General features: G+C 67.3%; 1 protein-coding gene across 1 annotated transcript; it reads right to left on the bottom strand.

Moving 5' to 3' along the window:
• Positions 1-502: 502 nt before the first annotated feature.
• COL16A1 (collagen type XVI alpha 1 chain) lies at positions 503-21,782 on the bottom strand. Its single transcript, XM_086480343.1, has 71 exons — positions 21,707-21,782; positions 19,546-19,608; positions 19,284-19,401; positions 17,375-17,498; positions 17,011-17,286; positions 16,839-16,919; positions 16,389-16,520; positions 15,989-16,042; positions 15,006-15,041; positions 14,504-14,530; positions 14,259-14,321; positions 14,036-14,077; positions 13,911-13,955; positions 13,667-13,702; positions 13,468-13,530; positions 13,284-13,328; positions 13,109-13,204; positions 12,927-12,965; positions 12,591-12,635; positions 12,290-12,325; positions 11,976-12,092; positions 11,835-11,870; positions 11,697-11,732; positions 11,522-11,608; positions 11,438-11,450; positions 11,354-11,391; positions 11,196-11,231; positions 11,045-11,098; positions 10,740-10,856; positions 10,628-10,663; positions 10,384-10,491; positions 10,151-10,273; positions 10,021-10,074; positions 9,909-9,950; positions 9,784-9,819; positions 9,495-9,548; positions 9,350-9,418; positions 9,174-9,227; positions 9,014-9,040; positions 8,871-8,936; positions 8,736-8,789; positions 8,587-8,640; positions 8,432-8,485; positions 8,289-8,333; positions 8,077-8,193; positions 7,610-7,645; positions 7,267-7,347; positions 7,044-7,088; positions 6,633-6,677; positions 5,115-5,168; positions 4,954-5,007; positions 4,497-4,550; positions 4,321-4,365; positions 4,150-4,203; positions 4,014-4,049; positions 3,655-3,717; positions 3,446-3,517; positions 3,188-3,241; positions 3,050-3,094; positions 2,748-2,792; positions 2,582-2,635; positions 2,448-2,501; positions 2,260-2,310; positions 2,019-2,108; positions 1,867-1,902; positions 1,683-1,727; positions 1,388-1,576; positions 1,244-1,310; positions 980-1,156; positions 803-880; positions 503-705 (listed from the first exon to the last, which is right to left on the bottom strand). The coding sequence occupies exons 1-71, from the start codon at positions 21,780-21,782 to the stop codon at positions 503-505; spliced, it is 4,851 nt and encodes a 1,616-aa protein (XP_086336469.1).
• Positions 21,783-22,931: the final 1,149 nt, after the last annotated feature.

Below are 22,931 nucleotides of genomic sequence, written 5' to 3'. Positions count from 1 at the left end.
GGATCTCCCCAGAAGCAGGGCTATGATCCCTCAGGATCAGGGCTGGGATCTTCTGGAGTCAGGGCTGGGATCACCCCAGGAACTGGGCTGGGATTCACCCAGAGGCAAGGCTGGGATCTCCCCAGGATGCCCCCCTCAGACCCGGGGCCGTGGGGCAGGAGGGGGCTCAGGGGCACTGTTCCCCCGGCTGGGGTGGCCTGAGCCCCATCTGCTGGGCTGGGGCTCCAGGACTGGGCAGATCCATGTCCCTCGACTGGGGACAGGGATGGGGACAAGGCAGAGATCCAGCCCGCGGCCGAGCAAGGAGGCAGGAGGCACGGGGGCACCAGCACGGGTGTATTTGGCCGGACAGGATCCACCTGCCCTCACGATCACGACGGAGCTGTACAACACCCGCACACACACACCCCCCACACCCCCCGCGGGACAGGCACAGCCCCGGCACAGCGGGGAAATAATATTAACAGCAAAGGCGGGAGGCACAGGGGGCGTGGGGGTCCCCTCAGCCAAAAGGACCCTTCACGTTTTTGGGCTGGAAGAGGGGCTGCTCCAGGGGCATGGCACCCATGCAGTCTGCTGGGCTGCAGTGCCCCGTCTTGCCCGGCTGCCCCGTGGCCCCTGGGGGGCCGGGGATGCCGGGGATGCCCTGCTGTCCCACGGGGCCTGGGGGGCCCATCTTCCCGTAGCCTGGTGGCCCTTGGGGACCTGGAAGAGATGGAGAGAAAGAGGGAGGTGGCAGGGTGCGGGGGTGGCAGTGAGCTCCATCATGGGGCTGGTTGCCACGCAGAGGGAGGGGGCTCACCTGGGGGTCCCGGGGGGCCGCTGTCCCCCATCAGCCCCACGCCTTTCTCTCCTTTCTCTCCTTTGGCGCCTGGCTCACCTGGAGGAGAGGTGGATGGAGAGGGGTGAGACCCCAACACAACCACGACACCCCAGCACTGGGGGGGATACTGGGAATGCCCCAGGGAGCAGCACCTACCCCGCATGCCCGGCACACCCTGCCGTCCCTCTCTGCCGATCTGCCCTGGCATCCCTGGGGAGCCGGGGGGTCCCGGCCGGCCAGGCAGCCCATCCTTCCCTGGGGGACCGGGTCTCCCTGGAGATGCCACCATCTCCACGGGGAACTGCAGCCGGGAGGTGTAGTACGCCATCCGCTCTGCGGGGAGAGGCAGCTGCGCTCAGCACCGGCGGGGATGAGGCCACGCCGGGGTGCAATTGGCCCTCGCCCCTGCCACCCTGTTACCGTCAAACATCTTGCTCAGCTCCTGACGGATGAACCTCTTGATCTCGTCGTAATTCACCACGTCTCCCTGGGGACACACATGATGGGCCATTGCCACCGGGCATGTGGTCCTGCACCCCGGCCAGCATGGTCACCCTTCCTTACCATCATCCCTGGGGGTCCTGGCAGCCCGGGGCTGCCCGCAGGTCCCGGCGAGCCAGGGGGCCCCCTCTCCCCCGCGGGTCCCCGTGGCCCCACGAGGCCCATGGAGCCGCTCTTCCCCGGCCCCCCGGGCATGCCGGCTCTGCCCTTCTCCCCAGGGTAGCCTCTCTCGCCAGGGGATCCAGCTTCACCCTGTGGAGATGCGGAGAGGCAGGGCTCAGCCCCAGCAGGCCCGGTGCTGAGCAGGGCTGTGGGGTGCCGGGATGGCTGTGGTGGCACAGCCAGGCTGTCCCTTCACCTTCTGGCCGGCCGGTCCCACGGTGCCAGGTTTTCCTGGGGGGCCCTGGGGAGACATAGAGGAGTGAGGTGGGAGGGATGTTCCCCACACGGGCACCCTGGGGACACCATGGCCAGGCCAGAGGATGCCACGATCCGGTCCTGAGTCCCATGGGACAGGAGAGCCACAAAGCCCGCGCTCATACCTCTTTACCGACGGGTCCGTCTGGTCCCTGCTCCCCCTGCAAAATCAAAGCGGGGCAGTGCGAGATGGCAACCAGCACGGTGTTGTCCTCGAGGTCCCCGCTGCACCAGGGAGCAGGGGTCTGTGCCACCCCTCGTGCCCCACTGTACTCACCGGTGGTCCTGGGTGGCCTGGGGGTCCCGGCTGTCCTGGCATCCCTGGCAGACCTCGCTCCCCCACGGAGCCCCGCTCACCCTTCAGCCCCTGCAGGGAGGCAGGAGGGAGCCAGGAGCATCAGAGTCAGGGCAGGATGGGGATGGTGAACCCCAAACTGCTCTCTGTGGCACCCACCCGACCCCCACATCCCGCAGCTGGGGCTGTGATGGGACAGGGTGCAGCCCCAGGCAGTACTCACCACTCCGGCGAGGCCAGCGGGACCCGGCTGCCCTGGGCTGCCAGGGGGGCCCTGGGGGCAGAGAGAGGGGTGGTGAGTGGAGGGGGGGCCATGGGCAATGTCCCCATTCCCTGCACTGGAGGGAGTCCCCACCATGCTCCCTGCCATGAGCACCGTCCCGGTGCACCGTGGGGGGAAGTCCAACTTACAATGAGCCCTGGGGGTCCCTGCCGGCCTTGGGGTCCCATGGGTCCAGGGTCACCCTGAGGAAGGAAGCATGATGAGGGGCAGTGGGGGGCCCATCCAGCTCAGGGCTCCCGCACCCACCCACCCGCTTGCTCACCTCTGCTCCTGGACGTCCCGTGCTCCCCGGGGGGCCGGGTTTGCCGCAGTCACCCTAAAAGGAGGAAGGGACATTCTGGGCAGTGCAGCACGTGGAGACCCTGGCCCAAAACTGAGGTCCTCGGGGCTGTCACCGCTGAGTGTCCCCCAGTGCCACCATTGCTCACCTTCGGTCCTGGGAGACCTGGGTGCCCCGTCTTCCCCTTGAAGCCCTAGAGGGAGAAAAGAGCTGGGTGGGGGTCCCGGCTCCCATGAGCAAACCAAGGCAGGCAACCGTCACCCTGGTCTCCACCAGGCACCCTGACTTGCAGCGCCAGCCTGGGGGGGATGCCCACCAACCCCCTCGGGCTCAGTGTCCCTGGGAGCACGCGATGGGACAGTCCCAGCACAGGCGACACCTGGTCCTGGCTGCAGGGACATGCCAGGCATTGAGGACCGGGGAGGGGTGACAAGGAAGACTGTCGCTCACCGGAGGACCCATCATCCCTGGTGGCCCGGGGGGGCCAGGGTCACCCTAGAGAGAAAGAGACACGGGTTGGGGGTGTCCGGGGGGGCTTGCAGGGTAGCTGCCCCCTCGCCAGCAGCTGGGAATGCCCCAGAGCCTCACCCGCAGCCCTGGCTTGCCGTCCTTGCCGTCCAGTCCTTCCAAGCCAGCGGGGCCCTGTGGGGACAAGGTGAGGGTGGCAGTGGGTGATTTGCACTGAGGGGCTCTGGGGGTCCCTGAGGGACCGGCTCTGGTCACGCCAGGGCATGGGAACAGGTCTCTGGGGAATGGGTCCAGCCAGCAGCACTCCCCAGGAGCGCCATGATACCAGTGGTCCTGTCCCCTTTGTCCCCAGGAGTGGCATAGGTGGGGGTGTCTTACCTGGATGCCTGGGGGTCCAGGGGGTCCAGGGGGTCCTGGCATCCCCGTGGGGCCACGCATGCCCTCACTGCCCTGCAAGAGCCACAGGAGGTCACAGGAGCAGCCAGGGCTGGGCACCCCTCGGCCACTCTGCAGAGCAGGGGCCAACCCGGCCACCAGCCCAAGGGATGAGCAAGGCCACCACGCAGCCATGTCCCGGTGGCACTCACCTTCTCAGCCGCTGGTCCCGGTGGCCCAGTCGGACCGACCTTCCCTGGGAAGCCAGGGGGCCCCTAAAGAGAAGAGGGGTGTTGAGTGAGGGGGGGGGTGTCACAGCAGGAGAGCCCAGCACCCCATAGCTTGCTGTCTCCAAACTCATTTTAACAGGTTTGCTCTGGGGCTGCTCTCTGCACCTTATCCCGTGGGATGTGCCTGTGTCCCCCTGGTAGAAACCCCTGTCCCCATCTCCTGCTGGCGACCCAGCCCCGTGGGGACATGGGGACACACAGCTGGGACCAGGCATCATCTCCCAGGGACACCCTGCTGTGCTGGAACATCGCTTCTGGTAGCCCCAGCAGGACGTACTCACCGGTGGCCCCGGGAAACCGGGCTGACCCTGGAAACCCTGTGGAGAGACGAGAGCTGAGCCGAACCCTGACAGCTGCATCCTGCCCGATGGGGGTCCTGGGGATCCCTGTCCCCACTGCCCCCTTGGGGGTGCTCACCTGGTCCCCCTTCTCGCCGGTGCTGCCTGGGAGCCCACGCTCACCTCTTGGTCCCTGCGGAGAGAGGGGGTGAGGTAGGGAGGGAGCATCTCGCTGCACCCCCGGGCCACCACAGCTACGCCCCCTCCCTCCCCACAGCCCCCCCAGAAGCCGATCAGAGTAGGCACCTACCGCTGGCCCTGTGGGACCGGGGAGGCCATCCAAGCCAGGGGGTCCCTGGGAAGAGGAGGAACAGGGTCAGGTGGATGTGGCTGGGAAGACCTCAGCCCTGGTGCCCACGGCGAGGCAGGCACCTGGGAGAGTCCCCAGCCCCTCTGCCCCTGGAGCACCGGCCCTGAGGGACTCACCAGTTCCCCTTTCTCCCCAGGGGGCCCCACGTAGCCTCGCTCGCCTTTGATGCCCTGGGGAAGGAAGGAGATGAAGGTCCCGCGCAGGACAGGGGATGAGCTGGGACATGGGGCATGGATGGGGCACGGAGCATGGATGGGAGGTGGAGGGACAGGTGGGGCATGGATGGGGTACAGGGATGGATGGGGAAAGATGGGGCACAGACGGGGCATGCACGGGGCACAGATTGATGGGGTGAACAGATGGGCAACGGGTAGGGCGCTGGGAATGTGTGGGACAGGGGCTGGGTGGGACAGGGATGAGCCCTACAGGGACAGGGCACTTGGTGCCCACTGGGGTCTCCCAACTGCCTGCCTCGGCAGCATGGGGGGCCCCAGTGAGCACCAGGGAGGGACATTGGGACACACGAGGTGGCTGGGGGCTGGCACATGCTGCCTGGCTCCCCACGGTACTCACGGGGAGGCCAGGGGGGCCCGTCGCGCCAGGGTACCCAGGCTGCCCTGGAGGTCCCTGTGCAGGAGGAGAACGATGCTGAGACATCTGCAATGCCCCAGCCAGGTGCCCAAAGCCCACGGGGCACCGGTGTCCCCTCTGTCCCCTCCTCCCACACCACTCACCGGCTCCCCTTTGGCTCCAGCAAGCCCGGCAGGGCCACGTTCCCCCTGGAGACCCTTGGAGGGGGAAGAAGAGAGGAGATGCAGGGTGTCTCCTGCAGCCCCTGCCCAGGGCTGTGCCCACCTGGCAGCACAGCCAGGCAGAGTGCAGGGGTCAAGGACACCGGTGTGGCCCATGGGGTCTGTGAACTCCACTAGCCCGTGCTGGTCCCAGCCTGCCCAGCACCTCCGGGCACCGGGGAGGACCGGCTCAGCTGGGCTCCCTCCACCCACAGCGCCAGCCACGTGCACCAGGCTCAGCACCCAAGCATGGCCGGGTACACTCACCCCCAGACACAGGTCACTGCTGTTGGTGACCCCCGTGATGTGGCCCGTGGGCAGGACCCACAGGCAGCCCCAGTGCCATGGGGCTGTGGAAAACTCAGCCCTGGGGAGGCTGCATGGGATGCCCAGCTCCTGGCATCCTGGCCACTGCCCAGGACACGCATCAGGCCACAGCTCCAGCCTGGTGCCACCCGCTGCCTCCCCGTCCTCCTGGGGCATGCCAGGCATGGGTGACATGGGTGACAGCCAGGAGCCCCCGGGCTCCAAGTCACGGGACCGCTGGGGTGGGTTAGTGGGGTGACATGGTGCCAAGACAGTGGAGGCTGGACAGGACACGCTGGCACACCACAGAGCAACGACCCACAGAGACCCACACAGACCCACAGAGACCCACACAGACCATGGTGTTACGGTGACATTAGTGGACAAGGGGACAGGAGCAGGACACGACCAGCACACGTGAGGGACGCCAGGATCCTTCAAGAGCTGCGGGTGCAGCCCCCCCGCTGCCTTGTGCTAGGAGGGAGGATGAGTGGGAGCAGGAGTATGGAGTTGAACATGAGGATGAAGATGGAGATGTAGATGAAGATGGAGATGGTGGTGGAGGCTAGCTGACCCCAGAGGAGCCAGGGACCACAGGAGGAGAAGGATGAGCCCAGGCAGCACCGGCTGCACTGGGGGGATCCTCCCAGCCCCCATGAGAAGAGTCCCTGGGGGCAGCTGGGGAAGGGACAGCTGGGGAAGGGACAGCAGCCAGGTGCCACCCAGCACACCCAGCCCACCCTGCAGGAGCTGCAATGAGCCACAGGCACCAAGCCAGAGCAGCATCTCCCCAGCGCACCGAGAGCGGCTGAGGCGAGCCAGCCCGGAGGCTGCGGCCATCCCCGGCACACTCGGGTCCCACGACAGTGAAGGGCCCCAATATGGGGCACCAGAGCCAGCTGCACCGGGGCCAGCGAGTGCCAGCGCCAGGTCCCTGAGCTCAGGAAGTTCATTCCCAAGCCTGCAGACCCTGCGTCCACCGAGACCTCCTGCATGGGGATGGAGGAGGTGGAAATGGGAGGATGGAGATGGAGTGGAAGTGGAGGGGGCAGCTGGGCTGCGGCTGCTCCCGGGGTGGGGACAGGGACGGGGGGACACAGCCAAACCAAGCGGCAGCAACAGAGGGCACAGAGCGGGGCCGTGCGGGGTCCTTACGGGCAGTCCGGGTGCGCCAGGCGTTCCAGGAAAGCCTGGAGGGCCCTGAGGGGAGAAACAGGGAGGTCATAGCCTGGAAATGGCACCCGGGAGCCTGGGCTAAGCCCTCTGGGCACCGCAGAGTGGCTGGGCATGGGTCAGCTTGGCCTCAACCCTTCACCAAGCCGGGCTCCTGCTCCATCTCCGCGCTGGCAGCACCTTCACCTCCATCTCCAGAGTCACCGGGGGGACAGCCATGCCATGCTGCACCTCTGCCTCGCCGCTGCCCTGGCCCTCTGCCCGTCACCATGGCCTCAGGGCAGGGTGCCAGGCCCCCTTGGCAACTTGCAGTGAGGGGCTTCAAGCCCCCCAGGACCATAGCATGATGCCCACGCAGCCCTGCAGCCCCCCACCCCGGGCACGGGTACTTACGATGGGCCCGGGTGGCCCCGGGGGTCCCCGCAGTCCTGGTGAGCCCTGGGGAGAGATGGGTGTGCTAGGTGTGACCAGAGGGGGGACAGGGACCTGGCCCCACTCCAGCTTTGAGGGGCACCAAGGGACCAGTCACGGCCCACGTGGCCACTGGGAAGGACTGGGATGGTGGGTGGGGTTGCTGGAGGAACTGGGCAGCGCAGCGTGTGGGGAGTGCACCCACCTGCTCTCCTCTCTCACCAGGGATGCCGGGGGCGCCCGGCAGCCCGGGATCACCCAAGCAGTCCGGGTCAGGGCTGTCACCCTGCAGGGAACGAGGACGTGTCAGGAGCTGGGGCTGGCTCTGCCCGCTGCCCACGGCCAAGCCCTGTCATGCCCCGCCAAGTGCCCCCGAAGCACCCTCTGCTCCCCAAAGCCAGGGCTGCTCCTGCAACGGGGGGTACGGTGCTGGGTCCTGCCCCAGCAGGGACGATCCCTGCAGCACCCTGGGGACTGGGGAGCCAGACCAGGGCAGCAGCTCAGCCCCAGGGGCAGGGAGAAGGTGCTGAGTGGCACGATTCACTCACCCGAGCCTCCTCCGCTCTCGGGAACTGGGCAAAGCACTGGAAGAAAACCCAGGAGTCACCCAGGGATCCCCTGCAGGGATGCACTGGAGGAGCCGTGGGGCACAGCAGGGCACGGAGCCCCACATCCCACACCCCTCGGGCTGCTCCAGTCTGCACTGGCCCCTGCACAGGACAAGCCCATCACCCTCCTTGGGGACCCCATCCAGGCAGGCAGGAGCTGTGCATGGGAGCCTGCCTGCATGTCAGGCAGGACCAGCATGCCCAGAGCGTGTCTAGAGTGTGCCCAGAGCGTGTCCAGAGTGTGCCCGGAGCGTGTCCAGCCCTGGAAGCACCTGCTGCTTTGCACAACTGCCACGCAAGCCGATGCCCAGGGGCTCAGGAGCATCTCTGTACTTCACCCCAAGACCCACTAAGACCAGGGGGTTTTGGGCACTGGGTTTCCCACCCAGAGGTGGGCAAATACTCACGTGGGCACAGCTCTCGCTGCCGGGGGCACCCGGCATGCCCCCGTCCCCCTTCTCTCCCTTGACGCCGCTGGGTGCTTCGAAGGCTGCCTGCAGCTGGGCGCAGTCCCCGCAGAGGGTCTGGGAAGAGGTGGGGAGTCAGGGGTGCCCCGAGGGGCTCAGGGTTCCCCAGGCACAACCCATAGTGGGAAGGTGCCCCGTCCCCACGCTCCTACCTTCAGCACCTCCATGTTCCTCTCTGCCATGACGGCCAGTGGCCCCTGGAAGAGATGCAGGAGGGAAGGGGATGGTCCCCGTGCTGGGGGGAGCAGGACAGGTGGCCGTGGGGGAAGCTTCCGTGGGCACAGCCGCTACCTACCAGGTCTCCAGCCGGCCCGGGCAGGCCTGGCAAACCGTTGTGTCCTGGCATCCCCTAAAGCCCAGGAGAGAGCTTGAATATTTAAACCCTGCACTAAAAGCTGGGCAGGATCAGTCCCTGCTCGCCCGCTGCTGCTCCCGTCTCCCATCACTAACCTGGCGGCCTGGGGCACCGGGGGGACCAGGGGGTCCAGGGGCACCAGGGGGACCCTGCAACACCCCAAAACACAAACACAGAGAGGCAGGGGGTGAGGCGGTGGCAGGCAGGGGTCCGGCGGGCACAGCGCAGCAGGGGCAGCACCCACCTGCGGGCCCGGCTGCGGCTGCCAGGACATCCCGGTCCACAGTCCTGGGGCTCCCTGGGGCCAAGAGAAGGGGAAGAGCGTTCAGCGGGGGCGAAGCGGAGCCTGGGAGTGCCCGCGGGTGCTCGTGGCGCTTACCGGCATCCCGGCGTAACTGGGGTCCTGGCGAGGGCTGGGAGGGCAGGCGCACTCCCCGGGGTCTCCCTGCAGAGAGAGGGGGTGAGGGCAGGGAGGGCAGCGGGGTGGCACGGGGGTATGGCTCCATCCCAACCCCAACTCACCTTCTCGCCCCGGGAGCCCTTCTCCCCCTGTGAGGAGGAAAGACGGAGATGGGCATTAGCTGGTGGCCTCCGGGCCACCCCCCCTGGTGCCCCCCACCCACGGCCAGGCAAGCACCAGGGCACAGCTTGGCACCTGCATGCTTGAACCCCCCGTACGTACCGGCTGCCCACTGGACCCAGGCACCCCAGGGAGCCCCTGCTGCCCTTCAGGGCCCTGCGAGGAAGAGAAGGGTGAGGAAGCTCAGCTCTGGGCTCAGACCACGGCACGGCAGTTTTTAGCCAGCGTCGAGGGGCCGGGGTAGGATGGTGATGCCCATCCTGGAGGGCAGGACTTACTGGTGGCCCCGTGACGCTGGACCCTGGTGGCCCAGGGGGTCCCACAGCACCTTTGGGCCCTGGAGATCCCTGCAGAGGAAGGACAGCAGGAGTGGGGGGGCACGGGGGGGGGGGGGTGAGGGAGGGCAGGGGGATGCTCCCTTACCTTGGCACCTTTCTCTGCTGCCATCCCCGGGGGTCCCTGGGGTCCGGGGGGGCCCTGGGGGGCAGGAGAGAGTGTTAGCTCCCCCCAGCAGCCTGAGCCAGCCCCCCTGCTGACCCAGTGAGCCACAGTGACAGCACTGTCCCCAGGGTGGCCTGGCCAGGACCCTGCTGTCACCGCCTGCAGCGGTGGAGGGCTGATGCTGCAGGGGTGCAAGCCCCCCACTTGCAGGAAACGGGGGTCTGGTGGCTGCCCCATCTCCCAGGGCTGGGCAGCCCAAAATGCTACTTACAGGTGTCCCGGGTGGTCCAGTGCTCCCGGGTTCTCCCTGGGAAAACCAGAGTGCATGAAAGCTGGCAGAGGCGCCTGGCACAGCACGGCATGGCACAGCATGGCATGGGCACCCCGCACACCTACCTGCGGTCCTGGCTGGCCGATCCCCCGCAGTCCCGGCTCTCCCTAGGGAGACAGAGGGGCAGTGAGCCACTCCAAGGACCCCCCACACCCGGCCCCCCACAGCCGCACTCACCTGCAGCCCCTTCAGCCCCGTGGGGCCCTGAACCCCGGGCAGTCCCGGCTTCCCCTAAAACACACCAGGGTCAGCCCCGAGGGCACGGTGTCACCGGGCACCCACGGCACCGTGGGGAGGGGGCACTCACGGGTCTGCCTGGCTGGCCGATGCCCGGGGGTCCCTGGTCCCCTTTGGCACCGGGTTTTCCTGGGATGCCGACCACGTCTGAGAAGTCCCCACGTGGAGTGGGTCCAGGCTCGCAGGGGTCTCCCTGCAGAGGAGGGAGCACAGGAGGAGAGGTCAGGGTAGGTGACAGATGGAGAGGGTGGCTGATGCCACCGTGATGGGATGCTGGTCCCCATACAAGTGCGGGGGTCTCACCTTCTCGCCTTTGGGGCCAGCCGGACCCCTAATGCCAGGCTCACCCGACAGCCCCGGGAGACCAGCCATGCCCGGGGTGCCCGGGTCCCCAGGGCTGCCTGCGTCCCCCTGGCAAAGAGAGGGGACAAGGCTGACATGGGGCAGGGGGGCACACAGCACTCTCCCAGCCCCACAGCTCGGGGGGTGTCACAGCCTCCTCTGCCACCCCCAGCCCTGCCAGAGCCCCCTCCCCAGCCCCTCTCACCTTCTGCCCCTTCTCGCCAGCATCGCCGGGTCTGCCCTGGGGGAATGGAGGAATGGGTCAGGCAAGAGTATCCCCCAAAATGGGCACCCACGAGCGTAGGGGGGTCACTCACCGCTCTGCCTGGGGGGCCACCCTGGCCCCTCTCCCCCGGTGGTCCAGGTACAGCCAGGACCGTTGCTGCCCCTTCGAGAGCCTGTGGCATGAGAGGGCACTGCCCGCATGGCTCACCCTGCGGAAGGGACATCCTGGTGGCTTCGGGGACTGGAGCACTGGGGTGTGAGGGGGGGGCCTGCAGCCCCTGCTGCTCTCCCCATCTCAGAGTTGTCCCATGCAATGAGATGCACAGGTCTCAGGTGGGGAGGTTTCATGGACAGGGCAGGGAGCAATGTCCCAGGGAATCCGCATCGCAGGGCTCACCTTCTCTCCTTTGAGCCCCCGCACGCCTGGATCACCCTTGTCTCCTGGGATTCCCTGCACCAAGAAGCCACAGCAGAGGTGAGACCCCAGCATCCAGCTCCTGCACCCCCGGGCTCCCAGCAGCCACCCTGTGCCCCTGCACCCAACTCACCGGTCTGCCCATGGCTCCCTCCTGGCCACCATCCCCCTGCAAGACATCAGGTCAGGCCCCAGAGGAAGCCGAAGCTGCCTCGACCCCATGGGGCGATGCAGCGGTTGCTGCTCCCTCGGACGGGTGCAGTAAGGGGGGTGGGCTTTGGGGTCACTCACCTTCTCGCCCTTGATGCCAGCCAGTCTGGGGAGCCCGGCTTCACCCTGCAAAATGCCCCATGTGGTTACACACCCAGCACCCACGGGATGGCTGGGGCTTCCCTCTGGCACAGGAGAGGGGGGGGCTCAGCCCCGTGTACTCACCGGCAGCCCTGGCTGCAGGGGCACTGGTCCCAGCTCACTCTTGAGCCCCTCGTCGGGACCCCGCAGCAGCGCGGCGAGGACACGGGCGTCGCAGGACAGGCAGGAGTCCCCCTGTGAGGGCAAGCAGAGGGCACGGCTCAGGGGGGCCGCAGCGGCTGCCCACCGAGCGCGTAGGTGGAATGGAGGGACGGACACTCACCTTCTCTCCTTTCATCCCATGGAGGCCAGGATCTCCCTGGGAAGGAAACACAGGAGCTGGGCTGGGCACTGCCAGCGTGGGCTGGATGGTGCTCAGTGTCCCCCTGCTTTGCCCACCCCTCAGCCCCATGTCACCTACCCTGTCCCCTTTGGGTCCAGCGGGGCCAGGTCTGTCCTGGGGAGGGGGAAACAAAGAGGGAGCATTAAGGATGCTGAGACGAGACCCTGCTCTGCCCCCAACCCCATACACCCGCCCGCAAGCCCCCAGGTTCAGACTCACCGAGACCCCGTCCTTGCCGGGTGCTCCGGGCGCTCCCCTGGGTCCCGGCTTGCCAGGCAGCCCGGTGGCACCGAGCATCCCCTCCGAGATGGTGGGACACACTTCGCACGGCTCGCCCTGACCACAGGGAGTATGAGAAGCAGCCCCAGCCTTGGGGGTCCTTGGGGTGGCCCCCAAGATGCCCCAAGCAGACTCAAGCCCAAGGGATGGGCACCACGGTGGAGCTATGCTGGCAGGGGTTGCCAAGCCTGTGGCTGTGGCACAGCAAGGTGTGGCACAACCCCCCCGCCGGGCCACCCTGCCGCTGCACCCACCTTGTCTCCTTTTGGCCCCAGGATGCCGGGGGTTCCCTGCAGGAGGAAGGCAGGGGATGGAGCTGCTTCAGGGAGCCCCGAGGCCAAGGTTTGCCCTGGCGATGCCCCCCAGCACCCCGCAACCCTTGCCACCAGCTGTGGCATGGGACAGTCCCATCCCTGAACGAGGCCAACAGCTCTCCCAAACCCCTCTCCACGCCTGGGCTCGGATCACCACCACTCCAGCCAAGCAGCCCCAACACCCTGAGCCAAGAAACCCGTCCCTGACCCCGGGCTTTGGCTCCAAGCTCATGATACTTACAGGCGTCCCAGGAGATCCTCCGGGTCCAGGAGCTCCCGAGCTGCCCTGGAGCCAGAGATGGGAGAGCCTGAGCCCAGCAAGGGAGAAAGCCATGGCACCCCAGCACCCCTGTGCTACCTTTCCCCTCCCCCCACCCCGAGGGGGTTTCCTGCCCCCCTAGCTGAGTCCTGGGCCACCCAGCTGGAGCTCGCCCAGCCAGCAGCACTGCAAGCCAACACTGGCTCAGCCGCAGTGGATCCAGCTCCAGCCGGGGATCCCCAGCACAACCCACCACACCGAGCTGCCCTCGGGCAGGACCGGAGGTGGTCAGGACCCCTTTCCCCCCCCCCCACTCACCTTTTCTCCCTTCGGACCCGGGGGGCCACCAGGGTCACCCTGAATGGGAGAGAGGATGGCATTAGCCCTGCTCAAGCACCCTGGCCAGCCAGCCCCATCACGGGGTGATGCCCACCCACAGCCACTCTGTGCTGAGCCGGGGACACCACCCAGGCACAGCCCCACGGCACGGGGGTCCTTACCGGCTTCCCTGGAAAGCCAATCCCTGGAGAGCCTGGCTTCCCCGGGGGTCCCGGCTCACCAGCCAGCCCCTCAGGTCCCACGAGGCCAGGGTCACCCTGGAAGGCAAGAGGTGATGTCAGTGCTGGTGCCGCTGCTGGGTGCCCCCAACCTCCCGCACCCAGAGTCCCCACCTACCTTCTGGCCCTTGGGGCCCACCACGCAGATCTCTCCGGGTCGGCCCTGCCGCGAGAGGAGCGGGGTGTGAAGGCTCAGCATGTGCAGCACCGTGCACGGCACAAGGCAGGCTGGTCCAGTGGCTGGACCCCCCTGCCCAGGGGGTGCCCCAGGGGATGCCCAGGTACCACCCAGTACTACTCACATCACGTCCTGGGCGCCCCGGCTTGCCCTGCAGTCCCCCGTCTCCCTTCTCACCCTTCTGGCCCTGGGGGATGGATGGGTGTCACCCATGCCATCTCCCATGCTGCCACCCAGGTTAGCACCAGCAGGTCCTGGCACCTTTCCCGCCATCTCAGGACCCCCTGCTGCAATGCTGGGACGCACGGGTGGGCTGGACTTACCTTCTGCCCATCGGCACCGGCTGCCCCCGGGATCCCCTGCGTGGAAACGGCAGGGCAAAAAGTGGGTGCCCACGGGTGGGCTCGTGCAGGGCTTCCCTCGCACCACCGCTCCTTTTTTCATCCCACCACCACCCACTGAGCTGTCTCCTTGAGGCTGGACCCCAGCCTGGGGTACACATGAGACACATGTGGGGGAGCACCGCCAGGTCCCCACACCGTGCCCCATCTGCCGAGCATCACTTACCACCTCTCCTTGCTGCCCCTTCTCGCCCTGCGGCCCCTCAGCGCACTGGGGAGGAGGAGGGAGTGGGGTGAAGGGGTGCAGCAGAGCCAGGGGGAACTTATGCGGAGGGTGGGGGGGTGTCTCACCTGCACAGGACCACCAGGGTGGGTGCGCACGCAGTCAGCACCCTGTGGGAGGGGGGGAAGCGCCTCAGGGGCTCTGCCTGCACCGGCCATGGCCGAGGATGGGGGGCCACGGAGGGCAGGAGCACACCCGAGGGCAGTGAGACCCCCATGTGCTGGGGACCCCCGTAGGGAGCGCCCGCAGGGCAGGGGGGTCCCTGCCTGGGACATGACCAGGGACACTCACACGGTCGCCTTTCTCCCCCTTGACGCCAGCGGTGCCGGGCAGGCCACGCTCGCCCTTCCCACCCTGCAAGAGAAGGGAGGTGCGGGTGACGAGATGGGGCACGGGTGTTCCCCACATCCACATGTGTGCCCACAGCAGGGCCCACGGCTCCTGGGCAGGGATGCTCCTGGCACAGCCGAGGGTCTGCGTGGCCACATCCCTGCTGGAGCTGAGCTCTGTGTGTCCTGGGGGGGTGACAAACCTACCTTTGGACCCGAGGGACCGAGTGTGACCTAGGGAGAGAGGAGAGAGGTGTCCCACAGTGCTCGGAGCACTGAAAGGGCACGCTGCCACAAAACAGCAGCAGGAGAGAACCCTGTCCCTCCATGGTCCCCATCTGCCCAACACCCTGTCCCCAAGTGCCACCCCAGAAGCCTCATGGGAAGTGCGGAGTTCCCAAACACCCACCATCCCCCTGCCACCAGCCCCATGCCTCCAGCCAGAGGTTGCCTTAGGAATGGGGCCACATCTGGAAGGGATCAGAGACCTTCCCTGTAGCCAGATGTTGCCGGGCCCCAGGGCCAGAAGGAGTCGTGGGTCATGGGGGGCTGGCAGCGATGGCAGAGCGGCAGGTGACACCCCTGAGCCAGCACCCTGGTGGCTTTTGCCATCCCCAGCTCACAGCCCAGCCTGGCCCAGGCAGTGGCTGGGTTGGGGTCCCCATCACCTCCTGCCAGCACAGCTGGGGCTGCCTGGCAGCACACTCACGTTTGCCGAGGCCATCTGCGGCGAGCAGGGCGGGCACTGGAAGAGATGGGGATGGCGGCTTGAACCAGTTCCACGCACTGCCCGTGGCAGCACCCAAAACCCTACAGCACCCACAACCCCCTGGGCACCCCAAACCCACGGGGCTCACCCAGCAGCATCTCTCCCTGCCAGCCCTGGGGTGCCCAGGGGCACAGAGGTGATGCCTGGGGTGAAGAAGGAAAAAGCCAGGAGAGCGTTTCCCCTCCGTCGTGTCCCCAGGGAGGCGAGGAGAGCGCTGGCCTGGCACCCAGCTCTCACTGCGGCTTTGTGGCTTGACCGCAGCTCCGCCGGGCCAAACCAGCTGCTCCAGCCTGCTCCCATGGGATCGGGGCCAGGCAGGATGGGGCTGCCTGAGCGCAGCCCCCCGGGCTCCTGTTCCTCAGCCAGAGCCAGCCCCACACCCTTCCCGGGTGTCCCCAGCTGCCCGGAGGGACCCCTGTCACCCTGTTGAGAAGTGACATGGAGCAGTGGGTGGGAAGAAAAGCCACGCAGGCTCATGGACCCCATGGCTCCCAACCCACGCTGCTGGACCTGGTCTGAGTCCCGTGAATCCCTGGCAGCATCCCACCATGGAGATGCAGCAGCCCTGTGGGGACGGGGCCACGCAGGGATGAGGCACAGGGTGCGCTGGAGATGCTTCCCAGCTCTGGCAGCACTCCGGAGACGCTCGGAGGGAACAAAGAGGCCCTTGGCCACGGCTGGGATCACTCCAGCAGCATCGGAGAGTTAAGTGGGGCCTCAATTCCTGCTGGGGGGAGCAGAGCAGGCGCTTCCGCAGGCGTCCCTGCAGCTCTGGCGGCAGCAGCAAGTTCCCGAACGCAGCAGGGACAGAGCCAGCCCGGGGTGCGAATGGGCCCCGGCACTGGTGGGAGGAAGGAGAGCGGAGCCAAGTGTGTCAGGACCGGGGCAACCAGGCTGGGACACCCTCTCCCACCCCTCCTCACCTTCTCCCCGTGATCTCCCTTCAGGCCAGTCCTCCCCGAGGTCCTCGCTGGCTCCTGTGGAGACAGAAGAGCACCCCCGGGAGTTACCTCTCCATGCACCCCTGGGTTATCCTGCCTGGGGCACCCATGGGTGAGACCTGCCTCAGGCTGGTGCCCACCAGCGGTGGGGTTGCAGGAGCCCTCCCCTCCCTTGCTCCCCGGCGTCTGGTCATTGCGAGCTCCCTCCCTCCCCTCGCACCGAGACTGGTGTTGGCGGAAAATGTGAGGCAAGGCTTTTTCCAGGGGCTGAATCAACGTGGCTGCCAGCTTGGCAGCACCAAGCACCCGGCACGGTGGCCGGGAGCATCCTGTGCTGGGATGGGGACGTGTGCCAGGCTGCCGGAGGGATGCAGGAGCTCACCGCGCCCAGCGGCTCCTCCAGGCAGAAGCAGCGGGTGTACACCCGGCCCTCGGGCTGCGGCGAGATCTCGATGAGGTTGCTGCTCTGCATCAGCTCTGCTTGCCGACGGGTCTTGGGTGCTTCTGTGAGGCACTGCTGGGAGAGAGAGGGGGAGTCATAGGGGGGCTGCAGGGGTGAGAGCTGGGAGCTCCAGCCCTGCCCGAGCAGCCAGTGTGATTCAGGAGAGGGATGCATCCTGCATCGTGCCCAGCGCTGGCCATGGGGACAGGCATCAAGAGACATTCTGGGGTTGGTGGAAAGCTGCCCTGCATCCCCAGCCACCACGGGCAGGAGGTGGCCCACAGGGGAACTCTACCCTCGCCCGTGCCTCAGTTTCCCCTCTGGGGAATTCCCAGGGCAATGCCAGGATCCAGCCAGGACTGGAGTGGGGGCTCAGGGCGGGGCACTCACCCCGCTGGCTGAGATCTCGCAGCACCCCTCCTGCCTGGCCAGCTCGGCGTCGCAGTAGATCTGAGCTTGTTGGATGTCGAACTGCAGCGGGAAGGGGGCAGCGGGTCAGGGGCAGGCAGGGACGGATCCTGCACTGCAGGCAGAGCGTGCCCGCACCCCCACGGGGACTCACCCGGATCGGGGTGCCACGCATGGCATCGAGCCCCAGGAAGGTGTTGCCCTCCGGGGCCAGCACCCGCCGGGGTGCCAGCGGCTTGGAGGAGATGGAGGCGCAGTCGAGGTGGACGGAGATGGCGCGGCTCTGCACAGCCACCGCCACCTTGTGCCACCGCCCATCGAAGAGGGATGCCACAGCCTTCCCCGCGAAGACGGCGCTGACGAACCCGGCCCCCGGCGCCCTGGCCTGAAACTCCAGACTCTTCTCGGGGCCGTGCACGGTCAGGGAGAGCTGGGCAGAGAGGACACAACACCATGCTCAGGGATGGCTCTTGGCTGTCCCCTCGCTGCCGGTGCATCCCGCCACCCTGGGGCCATACCTGGGGGTAGCCTTGCCGGTCGGTGACCTGGAAGAGGTACCAGTGCTCCCCGGTGCTGTTCTTCTTCAGCAGCAAGGTGAGGACGAGGGTGAAGGTGGGGGGCAGCCCGTGGGGAAACACCTGCCTGCAAGGACAGGCATCAGGGGCGGCCAGACCCTGCACTGAGCTCCAATGCCGGTGTTTGCACCGAGGCTGATGGCAGCACCGTCCCCAGCACCTCCACCCACATGGAGCCTGCTGACAACATCACCCCAACAGCCCCCATGGGTCCCGCCAGGGTCTGTCCCCACCGGTGGCACCATGGATGCCATCGGGGCGGATAAATCCCCAGCCCCACATGGCAGTGCCTGGACCCGGAGCTGTTTGTGTCCCGGCCGGACACACGGGCTGTGGCTGCTGGATGGCAGCACTTATGGAACAGGAGCCGAACACGAGGCAGACGGCAGAGACGCTTCCTCCCATCCTGGCATGGCACAGGGAGCTCGGATCGTCCCCCACAAAGTGCAGGCCCGCAATCCTCGCACCCCAGCTGGATGCTGACATGGTGGAAGGGACTGAGCCCAGCCTGTCCCAGGCACCCCCAACTGCTGTCCTCATCCCTGCCCCACGGCACAGCCACCGTCTCCACTGCACACCCCCAAACACGGCCCTCCTGGGGCAGCTGCAGTGCCCAGCGCCATGCACTTATCACCACGGTACTGAATTTTCTCCCTGGGCAGCCGGGAAATGCATCCCTGACCCCGCAGGCTCTGTGGGACGGATGCTCCCATGCAGGCGGTGGGCAGGGGGCAGCCACAGCACCCACCTCCAGCCAGCAGACTGGTCCCCCCTCACACGGCAGGGAGCAGGGCGGCCGTTCCCCGGTGGGACCATGCCCAGCTCACCCACAACTCGCTCAACCATGGAAATATTTGCTTCGGGCTCTGCTCTGCTCCCAGCCTCGGCTCCACCACACCAGCGATATTCCAAGCCACTGCTCTGGAGCTGGACCAAGGCGTGGGGAGCAGGCCAGACCCAGAGGTCCCCTCTGCTCTCCGTGGGACACAAGGCTGTCCTCACTGGGCACCGGGGAGGAGGACCAGGGTGGAGGGGCACCCATGGGTGCCCACCTGGAGCTTGCAGCCTGACTTCCAGGGCCAGCTCGACGCCAAGTGCTCCTCAGGGCTGGCTCTGGGCTGCCGCAGGCACCCGGCCAAGAGCAACACCAGCCTGCAGCATCCGCCATCTCGAAGCCATCTAAGGACTTGGCTGCCCAGGTCAGGAGCCAAGGCTGGGTCTCCTTCACCCCATGCCCGGCGTAGCTGTGTGCCAGCCCCGGGGCGATGTGGGGACAGGCGGGCTGGAGGAGGCAGGCGTGCAAACCGCAGGAGCTTCCTCCAGGAACAGCTCCCGAGGACGTGGACCTGCTCCCACCTCGCCACGCTGCAGCATCCCTGCCAGCCCCTGCCCCTCGGGCACAGCCGGGCAGGACGTGCCGGCGATGGTGGGGCTGAGGGCTGGTCTCCGTGTGCTTCCCCCAGCAGACCCCTGTGGCCCCAGCAAACCCAGCAGTGCCTGCTCAGAGCTGTGCAGTGTTTTGAGCTTGTCTAGACCCCGGCGAGCGCCTGCCAAGCTGGGGAGAGCAGACAGAGAGCAGCCACAGAGCCGCGGTTGCGTAAGGGCTGGCCACGACCCAGCCGAGCTGCTGCAGCCCGTGATTTACTTTCTAGGAGAAAGGTGGCTTGGGCAGCCCCGGGGCTGCACCACCAGCACCTCTGAGTCCCCCCTGGGTGCCTGCCCGACCTCTCCAGCATGAGCTAACGGCAAAGCCTAACAAGCTTCACCCGGGCCCCATCCTTAAAACATGTGGGGATGGTGCCCGGCGGTGCTTTGGCTACCGAGGGCCACCCCACGAGCCACTGGCACTCACTGCGTGGGCTGGACCAGCGGGACAGGGCCCAGCCGCAGCACCACCGGCCCCCTCGGGTTGCGGACTTTCTTGATGGAGGAGATCTTCAGCAGGTCGAACCTTTTAATCAGGTTAAAACCTGCAGGACAGAGCGGAGGAGGTGAGACCTGGCCCTGGCATGTGTGCCGAGGGCTGACGCTCTCCAGGCAGGGCGCAGAGCCCATCCCTGGGGAGTCGGGGCTGCGTGGGGACCCCGTCTGCGGGCGAGAGGGGCTTTCCTTACCCGTTATGTTCTCATACTTGTCCCCAACCAGATCCTCATCCCAGAGCTGCGGGCACGGCTCCCCTGCAAGGCAAATCAGCAAGTCACCGCTGTGTCCCCGAGGGCAGCGGGAGGCTGTATAAGCAGGGTCTGACCATGTGGAGCCCCCCAAGCCCCGGTGGGTCTTGGGGGGCTGCTGCCAGCTCACCCCGGCCCCCCAGCACACTGACGCTGCTGGCAGCTGTGCAGCAGCACAGATCCAGCAAACACCGCTCCCACGGCAGTGCCGGCTCCTTGCGAACAGCCCACCGGGAGCGAAGCAGCAGGTTTGGAAGGGACGGGCGGTGAGCTCAGAGCTGGCCCCCGCCGCCTCCTGCAGCAAGTTCACCAGGTGAAATGCTTTTCCCAGTTGCTGCGTGTTTCGCCTCAAAACAGCCCTGCGGCTGGAATCAGCATCAGGAGACTCGGACAGGCGCCATGGACACCCAAGGTGGGGAGATGGCACCCAGAGCTGCCCGCTGGCCTTTCTGTCCCATCCTGGTAACATCCTCAGACCCGGTGGCCCCAGGGAACAGGCGCGAGGGGCCAGCCAGGGGCTGGCGAGAGGCTGAGCCGCAGGAAATGCCGTGTCAGTCGCGATGATGGGGATGCTGGTGCTGTTTGCAACTGCGCTGATGTATTATTGCTTTAGCAGCATCAATCCACCTCCGCTGGATGCTACCAGATGTTGGGAGGCGTGAGATAGAGGAGGAAACAAGGGAGTACTGAAAGAGGAATTTGTTTTGTCCCCGTGCACGCCAGCCCTGGAGCAGGGGTGGCCCTTGATGATTCACCCACCTCTTCCCCGGCCCTCGGCCATTCCTGGGGGGCAGCTCTGGCCTCTGTGACCCCACTGCCCGCCTCCGCCTCTGCACGGCACCACCACAGCGCTTCTCCCCCAGGCTGACCACTCACTCGCACACGGCCAGCAGCAGTGTAGAGGTACCCCGCAATGCTGGGACCCCCGCCATGGCAGCAGCAGGGGCTGCAGTACCGGAGCTGGTGCCGCAGGCACGTGTCACAGCCTCCCTCCCTCCCGCCGGCGGTGAGATCATCCGCAGCGGGGCAGGGGTCAGAAAATGAGGTATAAATCACCCCGGGCGCGATCTGCTTTGAAGCCTCTCCTGGCCCCAGCGCTGCCCCTAAGGGAAAACCTCATCTCCCCCAACCCTCGTTTTCCTCACGAAGGGCCTGCAGCCGGGCGGCCGTGCTGTGTGGGACAGTGGCCTGGAGCCAGGTGGCCGCGCCATGCGGGCTCAGAGCCAGGTGGCCGTGCCGTGCAGGACAGCGGGTGCTGCTGCCGGCCGCGGGGTCCCTCACACAGGCAAAGCCGGGCAGCCCCCAGGCCCCCCCGGGATAAGCCACCGCTCCACCCCCGCAAAGACTGATGCAACCGCGGCTTTGCTGCCAGCAGCTCCTCCCCGCCATCCGCCTCGAGCTCACCCCGAGCTGCAGCCGGCCCTACACTGGGACCCAAGCACCGTGGCCCCACAGCCTGGGACCCCCATGGGCTCAGTCATCGTCCCCCTGTCGCCAGCAGCCCCAAGCCCTCCACCATTGGTATGCACCACGGCTAAACCTCTTCCCACCTCGCAGTCAGAGGCCAAAACCCCTTCAGGAGCTCCGTGCATCCTCGCCGCTGCCCAGAGCGGTCCTGGCTCACCTACAGAGCAGCCCCCGCTCGCTCCCGCCCGGACCCGGCTCCCGCAGGCGCTGCCGGTCGGCGCTGCCTTCACTGCCAGCTGGCAGCAAGCGCCCCGCGGCCGGAGCGTGGCCAAGCCCGTTCCCTCCATGAGCACAGCCTGGGCCATGGGGCGTTCCCGGCGCTCGGCCACTGCGGGGGCGATGGCGGGGTGTCCCCCGGCTGGCTCCTCATGGCAGGGCTTGCCTTGGCTCTCCCCAGCCCCCTACCCGCACGGGATGCTGAGTAAAGCCCCAAAGCCGGGATGACCGGCGCTCAGCAGTGAGCCGATGTCTGCAGCCACCAGTGTGCCCCTGCATGAGACCCTGGCATGGCTCCCCTGGCCACCTCGGCCCTGCGATCCCCGGGTCTGACCTAGCACTCCCCTCCTCTCCCCATGGACAGGCAAGGAGGGGACCACTCCTGTGCAGATCCCGAGCCCTCGCTCCCAGTTTCCCTTACCTTCTGCCGACGGCAGCTCCTTCCCCTCGCAGGCACTGACAAGCCCCGCAAGCGCGAGGGCCCAGAGACCCCTCATGGTGCCCGTGGCGGCAGCTCGGGGCCAACACAGCTGCCTGCAAGGGAGAGACATCGGCAGCAGTGGGACAAGCATGTTGTGGGCACCGTCCCGTGAGCTTGCTGGGACACTGCCAGCAAAGCCACTGGCACAGAGATGATGCTGACCCACTTGGCCATGGCTCAAGCAGGTTTTGGGGGTCAGTGTGGCCCCCCCATTCACTGCTGGATCCCCTGTCTGCTCTGCACCCAGCCCAAGAACACAGGGTGAGCCCCAGCATCCCGGCATCCTGGGCTTCAATCCAACCCTGGCACCTGGATTTACTCCAAACATCCGGAAACACAGAGGCTGGGGTGCCCCAGAGCAGAACCAGGTGCCTCCTGCACAGACCCCCCCCAACCCTCGGGAAGGTCTCGCTCCCTCCTGTTTTATCTCCCAGCCCCATGTGGCTCCCCAGGGTGGCCCAGACCCCGCAGGTCACCCCGACCTGCCCTCCCTCCTGCCTGCTTCCTGCCACGAAGCAAGGCAGGGCTGCAGGCAGCCAGAGCCGGGCGTCGGGACAGAGCGGACACGCTCAGCTCTGCTCGTCCCTGCGAGAGCGGGACACGCACCCCTGCGCCTTCGTCCCCACGCACAGCCATCGGGGGACCCTGGTGACCAGCGGCCCTGCCTGCACTTGGCTCTCTCGCACCCACCAGCTCTTCCCTGCCTGCACCCCAGCTCCGCTGCCCCGAACCTCCCGCACAACCCCTGCACCTCCCGGCTCCCCGCTGCTGCCTCCTGGCTCCTCTGGGCCGGCACCTACCCAGCTCCCACCCCTGCACCCACCCTGCTCCCTCCCCTGCACCCACCCTGCTCCCCACGCCCCCCCCCCCCCCCGGCTGCTCCCGCCTTTCCTACCCCCGCACCCTCCGCACCGGCAGGTCCCCACGGCTCCGGGACGCCGTTCCCGGCCCGCCCGCGCCCGGGGCGGTGATTAATGACGATTAATTACGGGGAATCCCCCCCCGTTCCGCTCCTGCCCGACGCCGGTGCCGGGCTCTACCCCGCTCCCCGTGCCCGGGGCCGGCAGCGGCGGGGGGCGGCGGGCGGGCCGGGGGCTCACCTGCGCGGTGCTCGGCGGGGCCCGGGGCTGCCGGGGGCTGGCGGGGAGGGAGCGGGTCCGGCCGG

The sequence above is a fragment of the Leptosomus discolor genome, chromosome Z (genome assembly GCF_034619465.1).
Source record: "Leptosomus discolor isolate bLepDis1 chromosome Z, bLepDis1.hap2, whole genome shotgun sequence".
NCBI classification, from domain to species: Eukaryota; Metazoa; Chordata; class Aves; order Leptosomiformes; family Leptosomidae; genus Leptosomus; species Leptosomus discolor.
The sequence above is the reverse complement of the archived record's forward strand: the minus strand, read 5'-3'. Positions and strand labels throughout refer to the sequence as shown.